The sequence below is a fragment of the Nipponia nippon genome, unplaced genomic scaffold (genome assembly GCF_047370975.1).
Source record: "Nipponia nippon isolate SJK-2023a ecotype South Korea unplaced genomic scaffold, ASM4737097v1 scaffold_13, whole genome shotgun sequence".
In the NCBI taxonomy this organism is placed as follows: Eukaryota; Metazoa; Chordata; class Aves; order Pelecaniformes; family Threskiornithidae; genus Nipponia; species Nipponia nippon.
In genome coordinates, this window is record NW_028262324.1 from 2394784 (window position 1) to 2421106 (window position 26323).

A 26323-nucleotide genomic window follows, 5' to 3' on the forward strand; every position below is an offset into this window, starting at 1 on the left:
TACACATACTTCTGTGCGTATCTAAACATTCAAAATTCCTTTTGGGAAGGAAATTTCTGTTTCTACGTTCAACAGACATTAGATAGAAACATGTAAATGTAAAAATAGTTTTATCTTTCACGTGTTGAGAGCTGGTGCAGGGAAGGCAATATATCAGCGTGGAAACTTCTCGGAAGGTAATTCGATTTGCCCTTTTGTGCTTCAGCTCTTTCCCGCAGCAGCAGTTCAGCCATCAAGGTAATCCAGCAGCGTACAGCATGATGCACATGAATGGCAGTGGCGGCCATATGGGACAGATGAATATCAACACCATGCCCATGTCAGGGATGCCCATGGGCCCGGACCAGGTGAGCTGTACACAAAGACCGATGAAAAGATCTGTTGGCTCGTTTCCCCTTGCGTACGGTTTGCTTCGAGCCCTTCCTCTGGCACAGCCCTGGTCTCGGTTATCCTGTTGGTGTTTACATCTGTGGACCTACCATTTGTATGTCCTGAGAGGTACCTTATTTTTGAGGATATTTAAATCCGTGATGAACCCAAGCTGCATGCTGTGATTAGCTGTTGACTTTGAAGTATCACAGGTCGGATCAAGGCTTAAACTGCCCCAAGGATGCTTAAATACCTCTGAGCCCGGAGAGACCCCCGAGAGCAAACCACGGAGGTTGTGCGAAGCGCCTTCAGCAGGTGTGAAAGATGACACGCAACAGCTCTCGTGGGTCAGACCAAGGATCCGGGTAGCACAGCACCCTTCTTCTGGCAGAAGCCGATGATGACACTTACCCTTGTAACACCTTGCAGGAGCTTGTGTGTGCAGAGCAAGAAACTGTGGAAAATTTAGGCCCCTTATTTAAGGGAAAAATGAGCTAATGACAGGCACCGCCAAGGCGGCCGAAATCCTAAATGTGCTTTTGCCGTAATCTTTCCACAAAATACCAGGGATGAGCAATGTAACGTTGAGATCAGCTGAATTATATTCAAGTAGAAAGTACCTCGTGAAATTTTGCGTAAGGTACCTAAGGAAGCAGCAAAAATAATCTGAGAACTTCTGGGGGATGAGTCAGGTGTTGGAGGACGTTGACGTAACAGGCACCGTTTATAAAGAGGGGGAAATGAAGGGGAAATGTCAGATTTTCCAACCCCACGTCATACAGTGAAAGACACCCAAATAAGGTGGTTAGGAAATTCTAGGACAGCATTTCTTTTCTACAAATTTATCTTCAAAGTGAAGCACTAAAGTGCTGTTCTGCTTACAAACTGATTGTCGCTACCTTCCTCTTCGAAATGCAGTATGTTGACCAGTTTTTTCAGCAAAAGTGTTTTTATTTTCTCTGATGAATATTTCTTCTTTCCTTTAACAGAAATACTGCTGACACCTAGACCCATCTCTTCAAACAAGAATGCGCTGTGCTCATGATGCACTAGTATTATAACGGAAAGCTGCGCATTCTTCACGGCAGCCAGCGCTGGCCTTACGGACATAAGCGATGTTTCCCGTTGATCACCGTGGTGTCCTCAGTTACTTCGTTCAGAGGAAAAAAAGAAAAAAACAACCAACCCAACCCACTTTAGTAGAAGCAGTCTCTCTATTACTGTATATTGTGGTGTACAAAAAAGGTCAGAAATATTTTTGGCACTCTGCCTCTAGAGACGTGAACTTGGCAATGGCGTTTCCGCAGCTCCGTGACGGGCAGGCTCCTGGTAGACCTTACCGATCTACTGTGGCTGTCAAAGCCCTTCAACTACAGGCAGACAAAAGTGCCTGGAGAAATCACGGTGGTGCGAAGTTTCTGATTTCTCCTCTAGTAACAATATCTGACAGAGAATGTAGTTCCTAGCCTTGACTCTTTCAGAGGAATTCCTGAATGCTGCTTTCAGTCTCTTACCCCCGAGAGTCAGGATGCCCCCAGCGAAGTAGCAGTGCAAACCGAATTGGCACGTACTAGTCCAAAATCCTGCCCGCTGAAGCCAAGGGGTAAAAAGAGAGGAGAATAAATTTAAATTATTTAAACACAATTGTGACTAATATTTACGTATTGATGTGCAGCTGAGTGCACTTTATAAAAGACTATATAATGGATTAATGCAATATCTTTGATAAGGACTTAATATGAAGGTAGGGTGTACTCGTGTTCCTTCTCAAACACGATCTCTTAAGAATTATTTGAAAAGACTGCGTAATGTGATGTTTTCTGTGTATGGAAATTAGAGCAATAATCTTTCATCTTTTCGAAAATAACTTCAGAAAACTCAAGGCAAGGCACTGCAGTGTGAATCAGAATTTTGCAGTCTTTTTGTAAATAAATTTTGTAAATACGATCTTTAAGATAATGTATTATATATATGACTTTTGTAGGTCACTAACTCATTTTTGCAGAGTTTGTGAAGCTAAATATTTAACAAAATCGATTTCTGTAAACTCAGTGTAGTTGAGGTCCAAATAGAATTTTTTTTTTCGTAATTAAATTTAATGACTTGGAAGCCGGGTGACTTCGGCCCACATCCTTCTCTTCTTTGGTCTTCAACACTTCATTTATTTTTACATCTTTAACGTATAGCTTTTTATAAAAGACCAGTTGTTAAATGCTTTCTCCACCCGTGAGCACTTTGTTACATTTCTTTTTACGGGAGGCAATTTGGCAGAAAGGCTCCGCGTTGGGAGATGCTGCCGACCTGCCGGGACGGTCACGGCCTTCTGCAATACGTCACCTTTTCAGCTGATGAGTCCGGATCGTGTCTTTTTTGATCAATTCTCATGAACTCTAAATGTTCTGCAAAAAAGTTTGTCTGTTGCAAAACATTTGTTGTTACATGACAGCCAGAAATCTTTCAGGATATTAAGCCACGTTTTAACCCAATGTCTGCACCTCCTTGGATTGTTCTACCAGTGATGAATGTATTTTCTAAGCAGGTTTCGCTCATATCAGTATTTACGCCTGGTTACAAATTCATTCCTGTTATTTGCTGAGAGGTTCCCCCCCCCCTCTCGCTGGGTTCCCTGAAATGCAGATCCCTTTGCAGCTTTTCCAGTTGCAGGCAGTTTCGACGAGGCGAACCTCGAACCTTCCCTACGGGGCAGCCCCGAAATGTTTCAGATGTGCGGTGCTTCGCTTCTGTTGTTTGCTGTGTAATGGAAAACTGACTTCTCCCGAGTGAGTAAAAAAACAGTCTGTGTTCTTGATTGCTTCTTCTTGTTACTGTAAGCAAGAGGTGGGCTTACTTTTCAGAATATTGAGAGATCTTCCATTTTAATAGAAATAGCTTTAATTAGAAATACTCTCACAAAGTTGATCCTTAGCGTCCGGCCAGTCGTGTTCCAAAGGGAAGGTAGACTCAATCCATCTACTTCACGCAACCCTGGCTCTGCAGTCGGCACCGAGTACCTAGGGTAGGCGATCGACAGTATTTATTTGAAACCTTCAGTCCCATTCACGTGTGGTTTTTAATGCAAAACTTTTAAAAGCCTAAGGAACTTTTATCTTCTTCTTTCTTTCTTAGAACACATCTGTTTCTTGAGTAAGTGCTGCCTACTGAAGTTGGAAGGCAACAATCCCTTGCTTTTTAGAGCAGATCAGAGTAGAACAATCTTTGTATTTTGTAGTTGTTCATTATATTGATGGAAACTACAAACCCCGATTGCTTTCATTAGGTGAGCTCTGAGACTACGTACTACTTTATACATCGTGCCCTTTTAATTTTTTTTAAATGAGTGATTCTATTTATACATCTACGTATAACTGGTACCTGGCTGTGTTATAACGGATCTTCGCTTTCTCAGCTGTGTTTCTAATGTTGGAGCTTTCTAGTACCTACTTTTTCACTGAATCCAAAGATTTTTAATTTAAACTTGATGAAGGGGGGGGAAGGGGGGCATTTTTAAAATGCGTCGATGACATCTTTCTTGGCAGCACTGATCCTAACTACCACATCGAGTTTGAAAATCTTACCTACTGCAGTGAACGGACCTGACCTTGGCATCTGCTGACATTCGCTATCTGCACCAGTTCGGCTTTGGTTCTAGAGCAGCAGATTTTTCTGAATGTTTTTAAAAAAACCACCGGGGGCCACTTGTCAACGGTAAGGGAACAGTTGGCTCGCGCCACCCCCGAGCACCGCTGCGCAATGAGCGTGGTTCGCTCCGCGTCTCTTACTCTTCTGATCACAGAAACCATGTTCTTGTAAAATTCATATGCGGTATTTTTTTTCCAATCTTGGCCTAAAATACTGCTTTTAACGTTAGAAAATCAGGACCGTGTTTCAGTCGTAAGAGAAAACTATTGGAATGTTGTACCCATTAGCACACATTTTATTTTAGAATTTATGTGCAGACTACCAGGTGACGGAATGATACAGCAAGTATGAAACCATGTAATTCTGAGAGCAATATTTTAAAAAATTCTCAGGAGAAGGCATACAGTATTGAGAATTGCATTTAAGTTTAGTTTACATTAAGTATTGCTTGAAATATCTGTATCTTTATGTTACAAACCAGAAAAATCATGGGGACTGATTTATAAAAGAGTTGGTTGTAAGGTATTACTGCTCTTCTGATTTTTGTGTTTGGATGTTAATAATAATGTAAATAAAGGTTTCTATTTAAAATCAGAACTTGGTGGCACAGTGTATTAGCGGTCTGATACTTGAAGGCCGATCACTGTATCCTGGAAAGGCCAGAAAACCCGGTGCCATCCCTGAGGAAAGCTGTGTAGAGCAAATGACTTTGCTTTTTTCCTAGTTGGCCCCAGCAGCTCAGGGAGCGCCAGCTCACGCCTTCCACCCACGAGACCCATTTAGCAGCTAAAGCTGCACCGACGCCGAGTGGAATTTATGTCGTCTTCCACTTAAAGAGCAGCCTTTAGCAGAGCCGAAAGGAGACGAGGGGGGAGCTTCCCCATGCTTGGCAACAGCCTACATTTCGTAAAATGGCAGCTGCTGCTGGCGGCCCAGGCAGGTCCCGCAGCTCGGTGCTTTGTGTAAAGGGACGCGGTCACTTTTCAAGCTCCCACCTGATGCGGGAGCGGCAGTGCTGGCCCTGCAGGATTTGGATTTTGGTAAAGACTGCAGGCCGAACACAAAAAAGGTAAGCGCGCATTTTTTTTACTCTAACCGCCTCCTCCTCCTGCGTACTCGCTGGGAACGGTAGACAGCTAACACTTTCCTATGAAAAGCAGCAAAAATGTGTTACTATTGGCGAGTTTAAATTCAGTATTTTTCACTTATTTGTATTGATCCGGGACTCCTCATCTAGCAGATGTTTCTGGTAATCCATGAAATCTGTAACAGGTTATAAACAAAATCTACGGCTAGATTAAGACAGACAATCATATATTCCTCCCATAATTAAAAAAAACTTGCAAGAAAATTTTGGGAAGTGTATTTGACTTCTTCACGTGTGATACAAACACAAGCTCGAGCCTAGCTGTACTATAGAGCACGTCCAACACAAGATGCCGCTGCCATTTTTTGAGTGGTTTTTTTTTTTCTCAATTCCTATATTGAAATATATTTTTGGAGTATTGGGGGGTGGTACCAAACTGCTACATGCCTTGTGAGGCAATTCTGCTTGCAAAATGTGCAAAACCAGGGAAGGATCAAAAGAATTTCTGTATTTTTACGCTGTGTTTCTGGAAGTGCAAGTTACAGTTTCTGTTTTGAAAAAAAAAGCACCTCTTTGTTAAGAGTGAAGGCCACAGTTGGTTGAGTCTGTCCCGCGAGCTCCCTCCTGCCTGTGCCTTTACAACAGGTAGCAGAGCAACATGAAAAAAATTATAAATACAAATATCGGGGCTGGTGCCTGTGCTACAATGCATTTAATAACGTCTCTATGAAAATACTCAAATAGACTCTGTACACTGTGCTTCCTTAGGAAAATGATGTTTTCTCCCTTTAAAAGCCTTTAAACAACAGCTGTCATCCAGAACATCACTTTTTTGTAGACTGAACTATAACTAGATTATTCTTTCTTGGCTACAAGTATTGAACTTCTTGGAGCTGCCTTTTTTTTTTTAAATAAATGTAAAAGTTACACTACTAAGCAAATGCTGCTTTCTCAAAGGAATTGTTTTGGTTTTGAACATACAATATAATATTACCACATAAAAAAACTTCATACAAATCTGATTTCATTAAAATTTAAGATGTACATTTACTGAAACTTTTCAGTACTTTTAAAAATGGATAAATTCTGAAATGTACTATGCAACATTAAGTAACGTTTTGAGAAATGGTGTGTGGGCATTCCACTCTTTTTATTAACAAAATTCTTCACAACCTGAAGGAATTTGTTTTCAAACAGTATGTTGAGCAATATTTACACAACCCCTCCAAAAACCTGGCATCCTGTTAGTCAAGATTTTCTCTAACTTTCCTAGAGGTGGCAATAGGATGGACAAGGAGATGTGGAGCTAAAACGTATCCTCAGAGGAAAGGTGAGAAATGCCACGGTGTTGGGAATATTCCATGCTGCTCGCTTCAGTTCCTGCCTCTCTTCAAAGGTCTTTCCCACCATTACCTTCACCCCAGTTAGAAGCACAAGCGTCCACGTTTTCTAAACCTCGCTTTAGAGTTATACGTGGCTTTGAAGTTTTTCTCCTGACACCTGAAGATAGAGTTGAACGGAAAACCGTTTGAAGTTTGCTTCGCTGCCTTTGTGCCCGCTTTGCCCCCTGGGATGGCAGTCCTCCCGGGCCGCGGCCGTACTGCCGCCTCCGTCGATTCCTGGATCAGTGTTAGTGGTGTCTTCTTGAAGTAAAATGCCTTGTGAAGCAGGTGAGGTATAATCCAAAGCAAAAAGCAGGTACAATAGTGGATTTCAGAGACCTGTATTTCTGACAGCATTTCCCGTCATTTCACTGCGTCTATTTAACTCGCTCACCAGTGCAAACATTCTATCTGTTTCAGCCTCACCGTTTATCCAGTCCTCCAGGCTAACATTGTAATGCTTTCTGAAGTCATACACGTTTTCATTTAGTCTGTACATGGATTCAAGTTCTGGCCAGTGTGTGTCCTCATGGAGGCGCAGCAGCTGGGGGAGGTTAGCCCTCCCATCCTTCCCACAGTTGTCCTCTTTAAAATAAAACAAACACGATTTAGTGTGTAACATCCTAATAGGAAGTGGTTAGAAAGATATTTTTAATGGTTCTATGCAGGAAAAGACAATTGAAACACTGTGGACCACCTATAAAAATACAGCAGGCAGATCACAGAAACAATCCACCTATGTCTGAAACTTCAACTTGTGTCTCATGAATTCTAGCTTCATTTTGGTTCTAAAGCCAGGCTTGGAGCTCTTCAACTAGAAATAAAAATACCGCCATTAAATGAGCAAATCCTCTTGGGCGAGTTGAGAACGCCAGCCCGTGCCCGTGAAGGTACTGGTACGTGTTTTGTCACTGCACAATTTGAGCATGCCTTACGATTTTGAATGAGCTGAAGTCTCGACCTTCTTTTTAAGGGGAGGCTCGGAGACAGGAACTGGCATGGCAAAGGTAACTGTTTTTCATGTCTTTAAATCTCACCTTTGGGCTCTGGCAAGTCAAGAACTGAATATAATCTTCAAGTTTTAAAGGGCAGTTAAGTAAGCAAAAAGCAATCTTAGATTTTAGTATAACGCCAGAATAAAACAAAATGTACAGATCTGTTGTAGTCTGCTTTCTGTTCTAACGTGCTTTCCTCGCTCACAACACGAGGCTGTGGCTGGATACAGAGCAGGAGAAGACGTGACACTCTCTCTATTCCGAGAAATTACAGTCAGCTTTGTTCTTTCTGAATGGTGTGAAAGACCACTAGGTAGCTGCTACAAGTTTAAAAATTTAGACAAACCCACCGTAACGGTCTTAAGTTTTAAGGGCAGTTAACCATAATTGGTTTCTTCAACTGAGCAGCCACCTTTGCTCAAGTTTGAAATTGCCTTGACCTTAACACTCCTAGATTCCCAGAAAACTGGTACCAAGAGGTTTGCACAGCAGTAGCTGGCTGTAATGACAGCAGTATCATATTGCTTGCAAAACTTAGCGGGCTTCCCACATAAGCATTCCATGAGAACAGACGATGATGTTAAAAAAGGTGCTGCATGCAAAAAGAGAAGTGAAGGAAAGGAAAGGTAAGCAAAAGCTTTTCGTGAACTGCTCCCAACTCACAGTGACTTGGCAGATGATGGTCGCTTCACATCTGGCCACTTTCGACGCTGAAACTGCCTAATTTTCAAGCAGCAAAAGGAGAAAAAAGTTAACCATCACCAAGAAAACCACCAGCACTACAGTCTGAAAGATGAGGAAGGAGAAGAGTTTAGCCTGAATTTTGCCTACAAAGATGAACATGCTGTAACACCGAAATAGAAATAGCTCCAGTATTTCAAAGTAACTGGGACAGAAAGACCTTGCGAATGCCATTCCAGGCAGCGTCTGGCCATGTGGTTCTCAGTCCCACACTCCTTTAGCACGAAGATAGTACTTAAGAATAATAATAATTTAACTATTTTTTAAAAACGTACCTGTACTGCTCATAGCTTCCATCTTTAAGTCCTAGATGAGGAAAAATTAACAACGTTACTAACCATTGCCGGCAACAGAACAAGGTATCAGGTAAGGCACGGTTTAAAAAAAGACCCAAGAATATTAACAGATTAACGTGTATTGCCATACATGTTAACTGGAGCGGTTATTTTCATATTTAATCCCTTAGTCTAGGTAAAATAGGTTGTAAAGTGGGATAGGTATCTTTGAAACTGTTCTGGAAATGTCCTTTGGTGGTGTGTTTAAATGCCAGACCCTGTGGATTTCACAATGTACAGCTCTGTGTGGTGCACGTCGTAACCAAGACCTGAAACAGTGTTGTGGGCTTTGGTGGGCTCGGGGGGATAACAGTATTTCTGGGGTGGGGGGTCTTCAAGCTCTAAAGGCTACACATTTTTAAAAACAGCATTTCTTACGTCAACTTAATTGTACAAAGGGGTATAAGAAATGCAATTTAAAAAGAAGAAATACAAGTAACTACCTTTTGGCTTGCTATCATCATTAAACATTAAAAAAAAAATCACAAGCAGTATAAAAACCAGATCCATTGAGTAGGCCCAGAGAAGATTTAAGGGATGATAGGAAATGATGAAACTACCCTAGAACAAGAGCACAGGCCCATTTTCTTCTGGGAATTGAAATCCATAGTTACGAGAGCACATCTTTTGGTAGCATAATGCAACCCTTCTTAGATGTGCTGTTATTTCACAACCACCTTGCAGTAACACAGGGAGAGGAAAACTGATCAGCTTAAGGACTGGCATCCTTTTGAAGTTAAAGCTATTTTTAAGCCAGTTTACCACAAGAACCTGCCTAAAAGAAGAATTTCTAAAAACTGTGCCTTCAGTTGGAATGCTGAAGCTCAACTGCCAACCGGGTTGCCCAGAGAGGCTGTGCAGTGCCCATCCTTGGAGGTTTTCAAGATGGGGCTGGATAAAACCCTGAGTATCCTGGTCTGACCTCACGGCTGACCCCGCGTTGGGCAGAAGTTTGCACCAGATGAGCTCCACGAGTCCCTTCCAACTTGAGTTGTCCTATGAGTCTATGAACTTGGAAGGGGCTATTAGGGTACTCTTTCCCTCTTTCACCAGTTTTGTTCCTTCCTCATCTCCTTCCCCTTGCATCTCAGCAATACTCCTCGCTATGCTATTTAATATCTTTCTTCATTTAAGTAACATAACACAAATTGAACAAATACAAAAATTCGAGCACACAGCCATCAGCCTCAGCAGGACATTACTAGCATCAATAAATACTAAAATCCTTTTGACGGATGCAAGTTTCATAGTGGTAAGAGCGAGCCCCATTTCTTTTGGGGAGTTTTTGGGTGTAATAGGCGAGGCGCTTACCCAGATCCATGTTCCTCGTTCTTGGATTACACTGTTTATACCCTTTGCAGCTTCTTAGCTCCATGAGCTGGACGTGCAGTTGATTGAGAACGTCTCTATCTAGCGTATTCACTGCATTAATGAGCTGCAATAAACAGGGGTTCTTGTTAGTAACTGTTGCTCTGCGGTTTGGCACCTCTCATATACGCAATACATGCGGTTTATTTGTAACAGGAAAGAAGGCAAATCGTGCTACATTGAATGATTTAGGCCTTATCTACACCCTGCACCAATACTGCGCTATTTCAATTTATCATCAGCAAGGCACAATGATGTATTTCTAGAGCTGTTCTATGATCAGGTACCTGATACGGATCGGTATTGAGATCAAAATACTCCAAAAATCCAGTAGCAAATTCACAAAACAGGAAGTTGTGGGTCTCGTTGATTGTCCTCAAACACCAGTATGTGTTGTTGTTGGCACTGGTACAGGCACAGAAAGGGCCCACTGCAAATTGAAGAGTTATAAAGACGTAAGCTACATGCTGCTGTCTTTGGCACTGTTTATGGCATTACTTTACACATACACAGTTACTCTCTCCAACTCCTGAGCCTTAAAGCAGGGAATGCCTTCCAGCATCAGCTTCTTGTTCTATGCATACCTAACCCACACGACAGGGCTCATTTAAACGACATCTTGGCTAGTTGCTTTCCGTGTCTTCTCTGCTTGGGAAACATTCCAGATGGTGCGATACTACACATCCTTGTACCGTACACAATATCGGTAGGTTTTTATTTACAGTTGTTTTTGGTTTTAACTTCCCTGTCTTTTGTGCAAGGATAATGCCAACACTGAAACAGAGATTATTTAGTATGAGGAAGGCTGCGTAGCTTTGGCTACGTAACTAATGGTACCGCTAACTTCCAGTAACCCAGAATCCTAGCCCAGCCTAGCCAGTACCCGCCTACCTACTACGTAGTTTACAGTATCCTTACATGTCCACAGGGGAGCAGTTTGCCAGTGCTGGTTGTCGTGGGTGAAGCAGGTCAGTCCAGGCATGCTGCACGTGTCGTTATTTTTTATTCTCTTAAGCAGTTTGCGCAGTTTCTTCTTTCGTCTTTGCTCTCGAAGCAGCCACAGCCTGTCTTTCTCCTGTAGGGCTTTCCTGCACACATGAAACATTAGGGTCATGCAGACTCTGTTATACTTGAACACACCTAAAAAAAAATGAAGCAGCTAATAAAATAAGCTGCTTTAAGGGAAAGAAATAACCGGTATTTTTTAATTAAGTGGCTTCTCTTCCAAATGTCTCCCGATAAAACTCTTTACAATTCCATGTCACTGATAAAAAAATGAAGCCAAAGGGGTTTTATAGGCTTGCCTGAAGTCTGTGATGTGACATTTCCCAAACCAGGACCCTTATCTCGAATTTACAAGTGTTTCAACACGGGCTTAGTTCCTTGCCCAGGTGTCTGCGTGTTTATTCTTTTTAATACCGGATAAATTAAATAGTTACTTTTGCTTAGTTTGTAACTGGTGTGCATGGACCAAATGTTAACGTCTTTGCATTTCCCCTTTCAAAGGAACAGGCCTTCACTTACTTGAAAGGATGAAGACTCGATCCCTTGTGCCTCAGTTTGCTTTTGTGTTTTGAATGGTAACTGGAAAATAAAAACAGCATTGGTGATGAACGATGGAGGGACAATTGCTCCTGTTTATACCACACTTCCATACTGGATTTGAAGCAGATATAATCCAGTGTCACTTCTCCCCTCCAGTGTATTCATGTGCGTGGTGAGTAGAACGCAGCCTCGCTGGGCTGGGTCAGGCCCTGCTGAGCCGCCCTGTGCCTTGGTCTGCCCTCGGCTCCTCTGTGCAAAGTGACACCTGCTGCCCTGACCCTGGGTTGCAGCACCGAGCCACAGGCGAGTCCAGCTACAATTTTCCATGTTAGCTGTCGTTGGTTCTTGTTTCCTTACATGGGGCAGGTAAAATCAATAGACTTATCATTCAATTACAACATTTCTTTCACTGAATATTCACTAATTTGTTCAGATGATAAGATGACAAGCATATACCACCTTCCTGTTGTTTTCCTTCTGAATGAAAGAATTTAAATACCAGGTGTACTTTGTAGGGTTGGGTTTTTTCTCCATTATTACTAGCCCGAAGTTCCAGGAAGGCGTTAACAAGACGCATGGAGCTGTCCCAGCACCAGCAGCGCCTACGACACCCGGAGATGCGGAAGCAGACACAGACACTGTAGCTGGGTGGCTCTACTGTTCTGGCTCTGTCTCCAGAAACTCTCACCAGATTTTGAGAAATCTCCTTTCTGTGCAGTTTGCAAAGTTAAAAAAAGCCAAAGCAGCCTTAGTCAATGGCAATGTTTTATGACTGATAAAGTTACTACTCACACAAATCAGCAAACTAAGTTCAATAAATGTTATTTTCTAAGCAGTACATCAGAATTAAGTTCGTTGTCAGACTAAAATTCCGTTCAAACCAAAACAAAACAAAACAAAACTCCTAAATTATTAATGCTACTGGGAGCTTTAATAAATGTAATCCTTATAGTAAATCAACAAGATAAAATTATTAAAGAACTACCTATCTTCAGTCAATTTTTTATCTTGCACAGACATTGGGTATTTCATTAACTAATCCTAAATGCTAAATCCTAATTCAGTGCTATTCTGCAAACACTGAAACATATGATAAACTCAGGTGATTAACTTCATTGATCTCAGTGGGATTATTCATCTGAATAATGCCGTGCGCAAATGTAAGCGCTTCCCATATTAGGCCTGAAACAAATATAACATTCTTTAAATTTACTATAACATTCACTAATAAAACTAACTTCATTGTTACAGTATATATTAAACTCAGTTGTTAACATCAGTTTTGAAAGCAGTGGATTATAAAACAACATAAACTTTTGGGGGATTTGCTATTTAGAATGATACCGATTCCATTTTAAACACTTTTTGCCATGGGTTCCACGTATGGGTTGACCTAACCCAAGAAATTGCTGTTCTCTGTATTTTAGTTATCTGCTGCCGAAGCTACGTTGCAGAATCCACACGGGCTATGACGACTACGTACCTTGTATCTGTAGAGTACATTGCACCTCCGAGGATTTAAGTGTTATGCTCAAAAACTCATTCTGTTACACCAATGAGACAGAAAAATATTGTCCATGCCCTCTCGCAGAGGCCACTTAGTTAAAGCTGCCTTAGCCACAGATGAGAGCATGGCTGCCCTTGTGCTTTTGGGTACCTTCAAGTACAGCTGCTTTTGGGATCCTTGCACTGCCACTGCCATGCGGCTGCCGCGCTCCTGGCGACGGCTGCCTCGCAGCAGCCTCAGAGGTTGCTCTGTGGTCACTACGATCAGGAGCAGCCGCTCCTGGTTTCGTTCTGAACAGCTTTCTCAGGCAAATTCTGTTTGGGTTAACATTTGATTTTGAAAGATTTTCTGTTGTGCTTATTTGCAGAGCAAGAGCTTGTTCGCTCCCCAGAAGGATTCAGGTGTGCTCGAACCTTCTTTCCATGCAATCGGTGGGCATTTTGCAAATATTTGGTTATATGAGAAACCAACTATGCAGACTTTCATGCATAATCACCGTTTTAGTATTCCCTATTGCACTTAAAATTCATAAATCATCTGCACTAAGGACCAAAATGATCTGGCAGGGGTGGTTACAAAAATACAGTTACTCTGCACCAACTGTTAAATTCCTGCTTCTCCCTCCTGGCATAACTCCGAAATATTGCAGTGCTTGCATCCTCTGACATAATACATCCAGCCCTGAAGAAACTGAACGGGAAGAAATTCTCTCATCTCCCCACCCTGTTATTCCATATACTTTACACACCATTTGTTTTAAAACAGATTTGTATACCACTGCACCATATTCACAATTTGCCCTCGTGGAAAGCAATTTTTCAGAAAAAAGCCTGCAGCTGAAAATATTGATCTCTAGTATCTCATAGCAGCATCTTCAGTACAAGCGCGTAACTAACTGGTCTATAAGCCGCGTTACGCGTCCTGTCGCATCAGCACCGCTGACACGGAGGCAATTAAACTCCTGCCTGGCAGAAGGTAGGCCCTGCACTTCTGCAGCACTCCAGCTCCCCCAGAAAGCGTTATCCTAGAGTACAGTAAGTAGGCAACCACTTAACAAAACAGATTCTGATCTCTCCTGTGAAGACAAATCAACTGCAGTTCCACACTACAAATAATTACTCTGAAGTACACAAGAAATACCTTATCTTGTTACAATCACATTCTTCAGGTCGCTTCTTCTTCAGATGACCTCTCACCTCCCTCAGGTTTTTTATTTTATTTTGCAAAGTTTCAATCTAAAAAAAGTAGATACAAGTATTAAAAAAATACAGCATGATTTAGTCTGATTCTAACCTTCTCAAACCCATTCTCTATTGCCACCAAATGCTTCCTTTTCACCACCTCCCACGACTACCCCCACGAACAAGCATTTTCAGGTTATCTATCTGAATATCTACCTATTTTCGGGTTTTCCAAAGGGAAACGGCGGCAGGAGGAAGCCTCGCTGGTGCGGTTTGCCTGCTTTGATTACCGAACGGGAAAGTGGACTGTGGCACTGGGGGAGCGGGGGGGCACACTGCCTCAGGTAGGCAACCAATCCTGCTTCCATTGGGATTTTTCCTCTTGTGCTCTACAGCACATTTGCAAGGGGAGAAAGGTTCCTCAAAGGGAAATGAAGCCCTTAAACTTCAGCCCGTTATGAACCTGAAAGGGGATGGGGAGGGAGTGCTCTCGAGCCCCCTCTTCAGAGCTTCGGAAAAAGAAAAGCAGCGAGGCTCCGTCATTTTGCATGGCCGTCTTTAGCAACGTCTGGCCGCATGGGATATGGATTAGCAGTTAATTGTGCCACCCACATGGTTTATTGTTAACCGCCCATTTTTTTTTCTCAGTAAATGAAACTCCTGCTTTTGTTCAGTCTAGCTCACACACAGAGTGGCCCATTTCCACTCAGATGGCTATTACGGGCTTCTGCCTCAGTTCTTTACGCAGCAGAAAAAACGAAGTCATCCAGTGTGAACAACAAAGTCACTGCAAAACTACCACGAGACATCAGCGACCACAAGCCTAGTGGAAGCACACGGCTGCTGAAGCAGAGACAGGACAGAGCGTTCAAGAAAAATACACAAAGAATCCAGCCCTGTGACCCTAAATCAGAAACACAACAGGACAGACGCGAGCTCTCATTTTCTTTGGCACTCCATATAGCCTACGTTTTCTGGAGAAAAAAGAATTAGAAGAGTATGGTGATATTGAAATTGCCCTTTTTTAATCCTAGCAGAGCTAGTAAATTTTTCAGTATCTATCCACCTTGCTACGTGTTAATCTGTATGAGAAAAGGCGGCCAACAAGTTCTTACATAGGACTTTGCTGTGAATTCATGTAATTTGGTAAGAGATTACAGGAGGTCCTCTCTTTATGCTTCTCTTTGGCATTTGTTCCACCATTATCCGGTCCTTAGAAGACTGCCTCTTTCATTCGCAACATCTGTGAAGGGTTTTGAGCTTATATTCTTCAATATTAGTGACAAAAAAGTCAGATTAAGTTTTACAGGCAAATTTCATAGGGCAAATTATCTCCAGGTTCTTCATATGCACAAGCCTAAGGAAAATGAGTTCAATTCCAAAGTGCAAGGGTTAAACACATGCAAGTAAAATAAATAATTCTATAAGCGCTGAAACTAATGAAGCTCACTTTTCCTTGGGCTTATGTTTGATGGCTGAAGGACTCTTTTTGAGAGGTACACCGGGGAGCAGGGCTAATAAGATGTGAAAAAGATCCAGATGAAATTTTTCCCAGGATGAGGACACTTATAAGTCTCTCATTTATCTCATCAGGCTTAGGATGTTTCTCTGCTGTCGCTTCAGTCGCAGTTCTCTCCTCCACTCAGCATCTTGCCTTTACAAACTTGTAATAACCTAATTATCTCTGAAATATCTATTCTGAAATCAGCCAGCAAGTTCAAAAGGTTCCAGGGAGGGACACAGATACCCAGAGGCAGACAGACGGAAACACAGTCAGCATGATCCTATCAGCCCACAGAAAACCACGCTAAAACACACACGCTGAAAACACATGACTGATACCATCACTGACCTCGTGGTCAATATGAAGTTTATGGTCCTTCCAAGCTTGCAGTGACCTGTACAGATCTGTGTCACACTGAACGGTGTCATTCTCCAGGATATAGCACCTTGGCATAGGAAAGCAAACAATGTTTATTATTGTGGATAGACGCATACAGAGCAATGCAACCAGCTGGTTTTAATAACACAGCTCCAGGACAGATGAGAAGCCAGATTGGAAATGACACACAGAATTCAAAAAAACAATGTTCATTCAAGAGGAGAAGACGAGTGTGCTGTGAGCCAGGACAGAAATTTGGGTTTGAGTTGCCACGGAAATTTTTCAGAAGTAGAAAAATTCAAGGAGAATATTCCTATCAAGCAGAACCTGTTGACTGCTTAATTTCTATATGTAAATTGTGCTGCACAGAGTTCTTGCTTATTCATTAGGCTGTCTTCATAAATAATCTCTGCTAACTAGGAAGCACAGAAAGCATTACTCAGAAACAATTTCCCAATGCATAATTAAGTGACACAGGGGTAGGGGCAAGGATAAAGTACTTCTTTATAAGATGTATTACTACACCACGAAGAAAACGGAAAAAAAGGAAGAAATAAAGAAATTTTGCTGCTTTCTACAAAAGGGATAAAATTTTTCAAAGATATCTCCCTGACTTCAAAGGCAAAATACCCTCTGACAATTTTAAGTGCTTATGTTTCACTAACTTCTAATGCAATCCAGGTTTTAAAATTCTTTCAAAAACAAACGAACAAACAAACAAACAAACACTTGACAGATTTACCTGAGAAGTTTGTTAGGGCTGAACAAATACCATGCAGCAATTTTTGAATGCTTGTTTAAATTAAAGCTGAGTATTTTCAATACTCCTTTATTTTCTTTTAATCACCTCATGCACGTTGTGCCACTGCCTTCTTTTCGGCAAGTGTTCCTGGGGACTCCTCATGAATCATGCACAACCTTCCTGCCAGCTCCCTGTATGGACTGGGGATTCACCCAGCAAGGCAGCAAAAATCAGTTTAAGTTGTTCCAGAAGAAAAGCACAAATAGAGATTTATGGGTCCTGAACATTCATGAGAGCTGGGGTAAGAGGGCACAATTCTCTGATGTCAACCTAGCTACGTTCCCTTGTATTAGCGAGTCTCTTACCCTGTCAACAGAAGTGAAATGGAAACCACAGATTTCAACAGCAGCTAACTAGCTCATGTGTGTTTACATGAGCTACTCATTAAACAATTTAATGCACTTAATCAATAATGATTGGTGGATTTCCTGATAATTCACAAGCAGAAATGGTGACTATACTAATTAAGTACAGTCGAAGATACATCATCAGTCCCTAGACTTGCACAGAGGGAAGGATTTTTAGCTATTAGAGTGCCCAGACAATTCCCTCGCCTCTCTCTTAATATGTTCCATTTCCCAATACTCCTGGTCCATCCAACTTCATTCATAATATAGATTTTCCTTTCCTAGCACTGGCTACAGAAAGCTCCGAGAGGCTCTCTCCTCCCTTAGGACTGATGTGGCATTTGAAGCACAAAGCAACCAACGACATGACACCAGGTCATGCTCCAGTTACAGCCTCTGGGCTTCAGACAGGCCAGGTTACCCGCTGCACGCCGAAATCTCCATGGGCAGAGCCTTTCCTGGTTTCGCATAGGTGTACACACAACTGTTGCAAACAGTTTTGCTTGTCCTCATTGGAAATATGCACTGCGCAGTGATTACTGTCTCCATGTGCAGAAGACATAAAAGCACTGCTGTAGTTCTTCAGCAGCTTCATGCCTCTCTGTACATGACAAAACTAAAACAAAACCGAAAGCTGTTGTACAGATGAGAATAAGAATTTTAGTGAAGCTAGACTGGGTACCCAAAAGGGACACAATATGCTTATCACAAGTTAACGCACCCATTTATGTAAAGCAGCCACTTAAGCAGCAAAAACTTTCAGAAATACACCACGTGCACTCACCTGTGAGTCACTTTTATTAGGTTAGGGGCTGAATACTCTGCAATGCCACCAGTGCCACTGTATTCCCCCATGTCTTTATCTTCCTCCTCACGAAGAATAGCCCTCTGCATCTTGTGGCGCTTGGTGATGTTCCTGGGTAAGACAGGTTGGTATCCATCCTCCAAACCCAAGTTATAAATGGCTCCATCCAGCTCAACAGATACGGAACGGATAGAGCGATTCTGGACATAGCTTGGTTTGTATTCTGCATGGGAAAGGAAGGGAAAGGATTAGGAGGGGGGAAAGAGCATGTTACAATTTGGTCCTCTTTGTGGTTCTTGGGAGAAGACGACCAGCCCGTACTGTGACATCTGGAATGAACTGGCTGACAAATGGTGTTTGTTCATCACCTTTTGCATGGAGAGATGGAGACCCTAAGGCAGAGAGAGCAGACATAATGCAAATGCACAAGGATGGCAGAGGGGAAAGAAAATGCACTTGTCCAATATCACTTTGAGAGCAAACAGCATCTTCGCGGAGACTCTGCTCTTCCCCCCAGGAGTCACTAGATGGCAGTAGGACCTTAAAAACTAACCACGACACTTCACGACAGCAAGGTCTTAGGTCAGCCCTGCAGACTGGTTCTCTATTGTTTCCTGCTGTCCACCGTACCATGCTCCGCTGCTAAGACTCCCGCAACACTTCCCTGAAGTTGTCCCAAGTATCTCAGTGTTCAACCTGAGCCTTTTCTCAATTCTATGCTCATTCTTCAAGGTAAGATGCTTGATTTTTTCGGGAGGCATTAATATCTGAATCTTGACTTTTATCCACATCTCCCTCAGACTTTGCTTCTGCATTTGCAGCCCAAAGGCAAAATGAAACATTCGCTACGAATTGCCACTACACGGTACGAGATTCTTTGATCTTTTCACCGTTACTGCTTTCCAAAGTTCTCTGTCCCAGCCCAAATCCCCAGAGCTCCTCTTCTGTTTGGTCTGGAATGGCATAAATACATCCTAGTTATGGAGTCTAAATCCATATCTAAACCTCCCTACTGTATGATGGGGTCCATCTCAGACCATATTTCCTGCTTGCTGCCAACGACTGTTGAGAGTCACTCATTACACTAAGCATAATCATCTCATTCCTTGAGAAAAAAGTACAACCTAAGTACCACAGCCTCCCTTCTCCCTGCCCAGCACCTGAGTCTTTGCTCTGTATATGAGGCTTGGAGTCACCTAAGGCATTACTGGAAAGAATCAAGTCCCTTGGCTCCTCGGTCACCTCTCCTTCACACAGAGCTGAAACACAGCACATCTCACAAGAACGAGACCTCCTTCTGCAATCTGATAAAGGGAAAACTCAACCAATGTGCCAAACGAGAAGACCAATCTTTCTTGCAATTCCAAGCTCCACAGAAAAAACAATTTTCTCCATGGGATGATCTCCATAGCAAAACAAGCAGGGGGAAAAAAGGGAATGGGAAGTAGAACAACCAACATTGACAAATATTCACGTCAGTTGGCATGCTTTGGCATTCACACAGAGTGACTTTTTTCAAGAAGCCTTACATTAATTCCAAATGGATCGCAAAGTCTCAAAAGCCATTTTGCAAACTGTGGGAAGAGAAATTAACATCTCCTCCCACCTGAAACTGGTCCAGGCACCATATTCTTGTCAGCACCACACACAGAAAGTAGAATACCAGCTGGATTGTCTGGCTTTGCACATTTTCCACCTGTGATTTAAAGTTTATTGCTGATATTAAGCCAGGTGAGTCACTGCCAAAGGGGGAAAAAAACAAAACAAAACAAAACAAAAGACCAACCCTATTTCAGGCACCCATTCAGGAAACGTTTGAGTAAATGAGAAGGAAACTCCCATCTTTTTAGAAGCAGGAGGAAGTTCCAAAAAGCTACACCCTAACAATTACACTCAAAGTATAAACTCCCATTTCTTTAATTGTTCCCTCATTTCACCTTGTTAAGCTCAGCCAACTAACAATTTACCTTCCTTCCAAGTCTAATATGCCAATCCAGCATGTTGGACCTCAGCAGATAGCTGCAGGGAACTGTCGTCTACACATGTCCCTGAAGAATGAGAAGCCAGGAGTTATTCCTCCCTTGCAGCCAAACTATCCCAGCCTTTCAACAAACAAATTGGTCGGGAGTGAGACGGCTCATAAAGGACTTGCTGTATCGCTTTATCGCAACGTGCTATCCACAGTGCTGGCTTAGTGCCGTCATTAGTACCAAATTCCATTCTTTTCAAAAGAAGTGGTTAAAATATTTAATAGAATCAATATGCATCTGTGCTGTGCTCTCCCACCTGCAAAGTGCACTGCAGGCATAAATACCAATGCCTAATTACTTATTAGTCGATCCTCCCCCAGGTTTAACTTTTATTCTCCAATTCATTAACCTGTGTATGCAACCCACAAACAAAATAGATGTAAGTCTGTTAAATATTTGGCCCGAAACACCTATACTCCCTTTTTCAAGTTATTAAAGTTTGGCTTTGGTAAGTTCTGTGAGTCCCGATGCCTCTCCTCCTCTGGTCTTACAGAAGCCAGCTGACTTACAGATGGTGCTGCTGAAAAGCTGCACCCTCAGAATTGAGTCTGGAAACGGAGTCTGGAGAAATTTAAGCCGAGGCAAGCTAACTACGTTTCAGCGCCCCACTCATCCAGCTGTGTCTTCTTGGACCACTTGACAAGCACGCTTGTCTTCGTTGGAGCCCGAAAGGAAGCACTGTTCTGGTCCAGCTTTCCCCAGGCAGCCCAGAGACTCAAACACAACTGATTTTTTACAACTATTTTTTGGTAGCACCTCAGGTCTCAACACTGTCTAGCAAAAGCATGAACTGCAGTATCCAAAATTATTATTCAACTGAATAACACAAGGCAATGTTGTATTATAAAACCATAAACTTCATACCTGACATAAACATGCCCAGCCTTCGGGTTTATATTTAACTCTCCTCACATCTTCATCACTCAGGACTTACTACTTATTTTGCAGCCGCCAAATTCATCATTTAACACTGAGATCATTTGGAAATGATAGTTCTCTCAGGGCTAACTGAGAAGACTGTGACCAACTATAACCGCTGTGCAGTACTTTCCCAAAAGCAGGAGCGTGACTGCTCAGCGGGAACACTGCAGGCGACCGAGAGCTCTTGGTCTTCCCTGTTGACGCTTACTCTGCGTAGGTATTTTGGATTTGATGCGTTTTCCAACATCACAACGACGACAGAATAAGCCAGTATGCAAGGATTCCGCTTCTACATGTGCCACGAGGAAAATATTCACCACTAGCCTTATGAATTCCTGCTTGACGTTTCCCCGTAATGTCTATATATTTTCCAGAATTTTGTAGAGAAGAAGCATTTTTTTCTCTAACGCCAAAGTAAAGTTAGGCATATCTCAAGTGTCTAGAAATACAGATAAACGTTTAGAGGTGTTTTTTCTTGGGCATTATGTACCTAGGGATTTCTAGAAATCTTATTTTGAGTCTGTGTCCTTAGATATTTCAAAGAGGAAAAAAAAACACCCAACCAAAAAACTTTCTTCCATCCAGTTTCTCACAATTGCCATTAAAAATTATATTTCACATGCATTATCTTTAAAGCAGGTGATGTTCAGGTTTGGGTTTTTTTTGTTTTGGGGTTTTTGTTTGTTTAAATAACAAAGGAGGTCATTTTACTCCAGAATTGAGACTACCTCAAACGAAAAACAAATGACATGAAAATTGGAATAAAAATGCACTAGCCCCTTTGTACACACTTCTGTTTGTTGTTTACAAATCTGTGTGGCCTATCATAATTTCTCCACATGCAGCTTAATAACTCCTTTAATCACATGCACTTGTTCATCACAGGAGGAGGAGAACAAATCCACAGCAAGAAAAACATAATAGACCACAACACAGCCAAAGATTTTAAGTGCTCACCATTACTTTAAACTTTCTTCCTACTGCAAAGCTTTGTTTCATCTTTCTTATAAAAATAAAAACATACTAAAATAAAAATAAAGACGACACAGAAATGCAAACATTCCTGACACCCAAATCCAGATATACTGAATATTAATACTTACATGTTGCTAGCATGTAAAAGCTTTGCAGGCGAGTTGTGTATTTGTACACGGCCCAAATGGCATGTGCATCGCATGACCCTGTTTTGCAACTGAATTTACTCAATGGGTCTAGACCATGCCTACATTAGAAAGTAATTATTTTATCAAAACATTTGGAGCTCCAGCTGCCCTATCAGCAATTTAGTCTGGTCTTTTAGATCCCATGTTCTCACTACACATGACTGGTTTTAATCTTTCTGAAAAGCCAATCCTCATACCCCCATCAGGGTTTGCAACACACTTGATGCACCCTAGAAGCAGAGCAACCAATTTAGTTTTCCACAAATGACTGTAGATTAGAATCCATCAAAATTGCTCTGCAAATCCATCTCTATTGTGCATGATAGAAGGGAGTGATCAGGGTGTTTCCTTCAAAACTACGCTATTGCTGTGAACTAAAGCACTAATGTGGACGTGACCCTAGTCCAGTTTGAAACTTCTATTTTCTATTTAGCTGTTGTTCAATCTGATGAATAGCATTTACTGGCATTCAAATAGGGCTGCAGTATGATCCCATGCACTCATCAAATTCCAAGTAGCAGACTCCAAAGATGCCCTCAGAACTACATAACCCAGCACAGACTGCACTTTATCCCAAGTCTCATGAAACAGGTCATAAAAATCCAAATACACATCATCAGTATTCAGGTCCCCCTCTTACCATTCACAATCCAGCGAGCCAGCTGTCTAGGTAAGCTGTTTAAAAAAACCTTGGTATGCTACCTTGACTTGTATTGCGTTGTGCTCATTTGCATTCACTGTGTGATTTAGTAGATAAGTGCATGTAAAAGAACAGCCACCACCAAATCAGAGTCTATGTCAACAGATCCAAGCTAACCTCTTCCACTGTATGGCACCTGCTGGACGTGGGCAGAGAGCATCTGTGGAGTCCGTTATTTTACTCAAGTCACAAGCAATGAGAACATGATTGTCAAGATCCTTAGGCTGCTAAAGTTCAATGAGGCAAGTCAGCTGAAGGGTGGAAGTACAAACTCTGCCTCTTCTGAGCAGAATATAGGGAAAAAAGCACCATTCTGATCCCTCTGCTAGAGGGAGCAACCTTCACTTTTTTTACCTCAACCTCTTTCATACATAAACTAAAGGTAATTATGCACTTAATCACCTCCTCTGGATGTTGTGAAAGTTAGTTAATGTTTAGGAAGCACGACACAAGTACTTAAGTAAGTGTTAAGTATTATCAGATAGCATTATGTTGCTCTCACTTAAATTGTTTTCCTCTTCTTATTTAAGTGCCTTCGATCTACTCCTGTATTTGACTCCCCATGACTGAACTTTCTTCTGTGTGACTTCAAAAAAAAAAATTAATTGAACTGCAAGTTCTAGTGTTATTTAAAGATTATCTGCTGTGCCACATATTTAAACAGCAAGTATAGTTGAGTAATTTCATCCTGGAACCAATAATTTTTTTCAACTGAAAATTAGCTTAGTAGGTACTAATCAGCTTGCAAGGCAAATATAATGGGAGAAAATCAATTTAAACTCTCTGTTTGAAGCTTGTGCCAGGTCATTATACAGAAAGACTAATCTGCTAAATAATTAAGGCTCTGTATTTGTGGAGTGAGACGAAAGAAACATTACAAGTGAAAAATAATTCTGTGCTGCCGTTTCCCTCTTTAATCTATAATTAGACTATGTACTTCAAATATAGATGTTAGTCTGACTACGGTTTAATACAGAGCAAATGGAATGCGCTTTCTGAAAAAGCACCTGGTCTGTGCCAAGGAAACTAGAAACAGTCATCCCCTTTGGATGTGATCTCTGGTTAAAAGTCAGCCTTGTCTCTGCTGACTGAGCACAAGGAAAGGATGGTAGAAGCAAGCAGCTTCTGTAACAAAGCACACGCATCCTTATTAAAAACAAATTACTGCAGTAACGGCTCCAAGCATTGCAGTACCTACTGAAAATTGGAGCATTTGCTGTAAAACATTGTTCACGTTTCATGGCCTATGTAAGGATGTGCTACTTGCCACTTCGGTGTGTGTACTGCATTTCCCAGTTTTGAAAGACATAAATATAGGACCCTGTTTTGGATCAAAACGCTCCTCTTGCTATAGACAGATATTTTTCCAAATCTGATTGTCCAATATGAGGCACAGTTTCACAGGTAGACACACAGTAAATATGCTGAAAATCAGGACACTTATGTGTGTTAGCAAACAAACTCATGACAGTTTTCTAAGGCAGAGACAGGAGATACAGCGGGATCGCTTACTTTTCTTGGAGAAGAGTTTCTTTCTCCGTCCAACATGGCTCAGCTTGTATTCATTCTCTTCACAATTGCAGTCTTCACTATTCCTGTTGTAATACTTGGGCAAAATATTGGAGGTGCCTTTGCGGTTGCCTGCAGCTGCCAAGTTCGCCATTCCCTTGCACTTGTGTAGCTTGAGCTTTCCACTGGCATCTTCCACACACTGCCATTTCTGGAAGAAAAATTTGGTCATTAAACCTCTGTCCCAACTGTGCTTTGTCTAACGGCCAGCTCCAGTGATCTATCGGAGATTCCTCACTGTAGTAAGCTGGGGCTCATCTATCACCCACTACCAAAACAGATTTTTTGTCATCTTCCATTTTCAGACAAAACAGGAACTCTTTGGAACACTCTTGCATTTGTTTCTTGGGAGGCAGAACAACAGGAAATTCTTAACAAAATCAATACTACAGCTAAAAACAAGGTGACAAGTGACAACTTTCAGAAGCATAACTGTGACAAAACCCAAGGACGTTCAAGCCATACCCACGGGTTTGAAAAGAATCCTTGCCTACCAGCAAGTGTGTTTGCCAGGCTGGCAGGAATCTAGGCCGCTATTATGCCATTAGAACAGCTCCAGGCTTGCATATAATCTCAGCCCCACCCCATACTCTACAAGAAGGGAAAAAGCTTTTTGGAGAAGTCTCCTCCTCTTTCCTAGTTCAAATGCCTGATGGTAGGATGACTTTATGAGAGCTGTGGATTTCTTGACTGTAAAGATCTGGTCTGAGCTGGTTAGCTAGACTCGCTGTACAGTCAAAGAAGAGGAACAGTCACTTCCAGGTATAATTCACTTCATCCTATGTAAAGAGGTAAGAAAAAGGATTGCCCTGCAGAAATGCCTGTTTCTCTTCACCGACCTTTAAAAGGGTCAGCATGACTGGATCAGCTGTGGAAGTCTGTGGTTAGACAAGCTTATCCCCATCTTGAGTGTTTCTCTTAATAGCTTTTCCCATTCAACACCCTTGGGCTTCACTAGCAATGGTAAGCTGCACTGGATGCCTGTGAAGTGAGAATCCCCTCTCTCTTCCACTCAAACCAGAGAAAATCTCATCTCTAATCTCCAGTTCCTTCTGTTACTCAAAACCTGAAGTAACTTGCTTATAGCTCCCTTTGGGCTGCCGTCAGAGTTGTGCCAAGGGCAAGGGAGGTTAGCCACCTTCAATCTGGCACGGAAATTTTACCCACTTCCCAGATACATCACAAAAGGATTTCACCTACTCCTTTATTTACCAACACAGTACTAGCTACAGAGCGAGGCTTTGAGATACAGCAAAAAACCTCACAGTAGCAGTTGCTACTGTTTTAAATAGAGACTCTCGGAAACACTTCGGCTTTTTGCTGAGTCTTGAGAGGCGTTCCTCTTTTTCCCTATTATAAAATCCTAAGTCTGTGCCTCCAGGACTCACTGGAATATTGAGAATTTTCCAAGTAAAAGAACAGAAGGAAAACCAGCAACAACTCCCAAGTGAGAGGACATTTTACAGCAGCCTGCAGCTCTACGAGGGAGATTCAGTCACTTAACTCCCACAGAGAGGTGAGCGCAGGCTTGGGCAACAAAGCCTGCATTTTCCATTGAAATTTGCTCCATTGTTTGCACAACAGCAAAGTAAGAAACCAGTATCCCTGTGCTTTTATAACAGAGAATTTCACAGGAGTCAGAAGTGAACTGGCCAGTTACAGTGGATTTATCTACGCCCCCGGGAGATCCTCTCATTTAAAACAATCAGAGTTTTACAGTGTGCCCACTTATTTCCTCAGATGGATGCCATGTCTCCTGAGCTGTAATTACTTCTTAGGTGCAGAGACTGTGTCCAACCTCCTGTACGGTCCAAGCCTTGCACTGATGCAGATAAACCTGGCTTAACTTTCAGCACAAGGAATCAATGAGAGCTACTGCCAATATGACATTGGAATTAGACATCTTTGCATGACTGTCTTCATCTGTAAAGCAGGACACATTTACCTAGATGGGG

The 26323-nt window shown here is 42.0% G+C and overlaps 2 protein-coding genes across 22 annotated transcripts in view; one reads left to right on the forward strand and one right to left on the reverse strand.

Annotated features, from left to right (window-relative positions):
• NCOA3 (nuclear receptor coactivator 3) overlaps positions 1-6498 on the forward strand; it is an 88677-nt gene extending 82179 nt beyond the window's left edge. For 14 of the 15 annotated variants that reach the window (XM_087749458.1, XM_087749456.1, XM_087749467.1 and 11 more), the window contains 2 exons: positions 206-347; positions 1359-6086. In XM_087749458.1, the coding sequence (XP_087605584.1) occupies positions 206-347; positions 1359-1370 (154 nt within the window). In that variant the 3' untranslated portion in view covers positions 1371-6086. Of the gene's footprint in view, positions 1-205; positions 348-1358; positions 6087-6368 lie in introns of those variants that run through there. The other variant, XR_015702878.1, reaches the window with a different exon arrangement.
• The window catches only part of SULF2 (sulfatase 2), a 165213-nt gene continuing 145116 nt past the window's right edge, over positions 6227-26323 (reverse strand). For 6 of the 7 annotated variants that reach the window (XM_087749479.1, XM_087749477.1, XM_087749480.1 and 3 more), the window contains 11 exons: positions 24312-24519; positions 17965-18208; positions 16002-16098; positions 14109-14203; positions 11441-11500; positions 10835-11004; positions 10204-10346; positions 9860-9983; positions 8489-8519; positions 8136-8192; positions 6227-7062 (listed from right to left, as the gene is read on the reverse strand). In XM_087749479.1, coding sequence (XP_087605605.1) covers positions 7032-7062; positions 8136-8192; positions 8489-8519; positions 9860-9983; positions 10204-10346; positions 10835-11004; positions 11441-11500; positions 14109-14203; positions 16002-16098; positions 17965-18208; positions 24312-24519 — 1260 coding nt within the window. In that variant the 3' untranslated portion in view covers positions 6227-7031. The remainder of the gene's footprint in view (positions 7063-8135; positions 8193-8488; positions 8520-9859; positions 9984-10203; positions 10347-10834; positions 11005-11440; positions 11501-14108; positions 14204-16001; positions 16099-17964; positions 18209-24311; positions 24520-26323) is intronic. The other variant, XM_087749481.1, reaches the window with a different exon arrangement.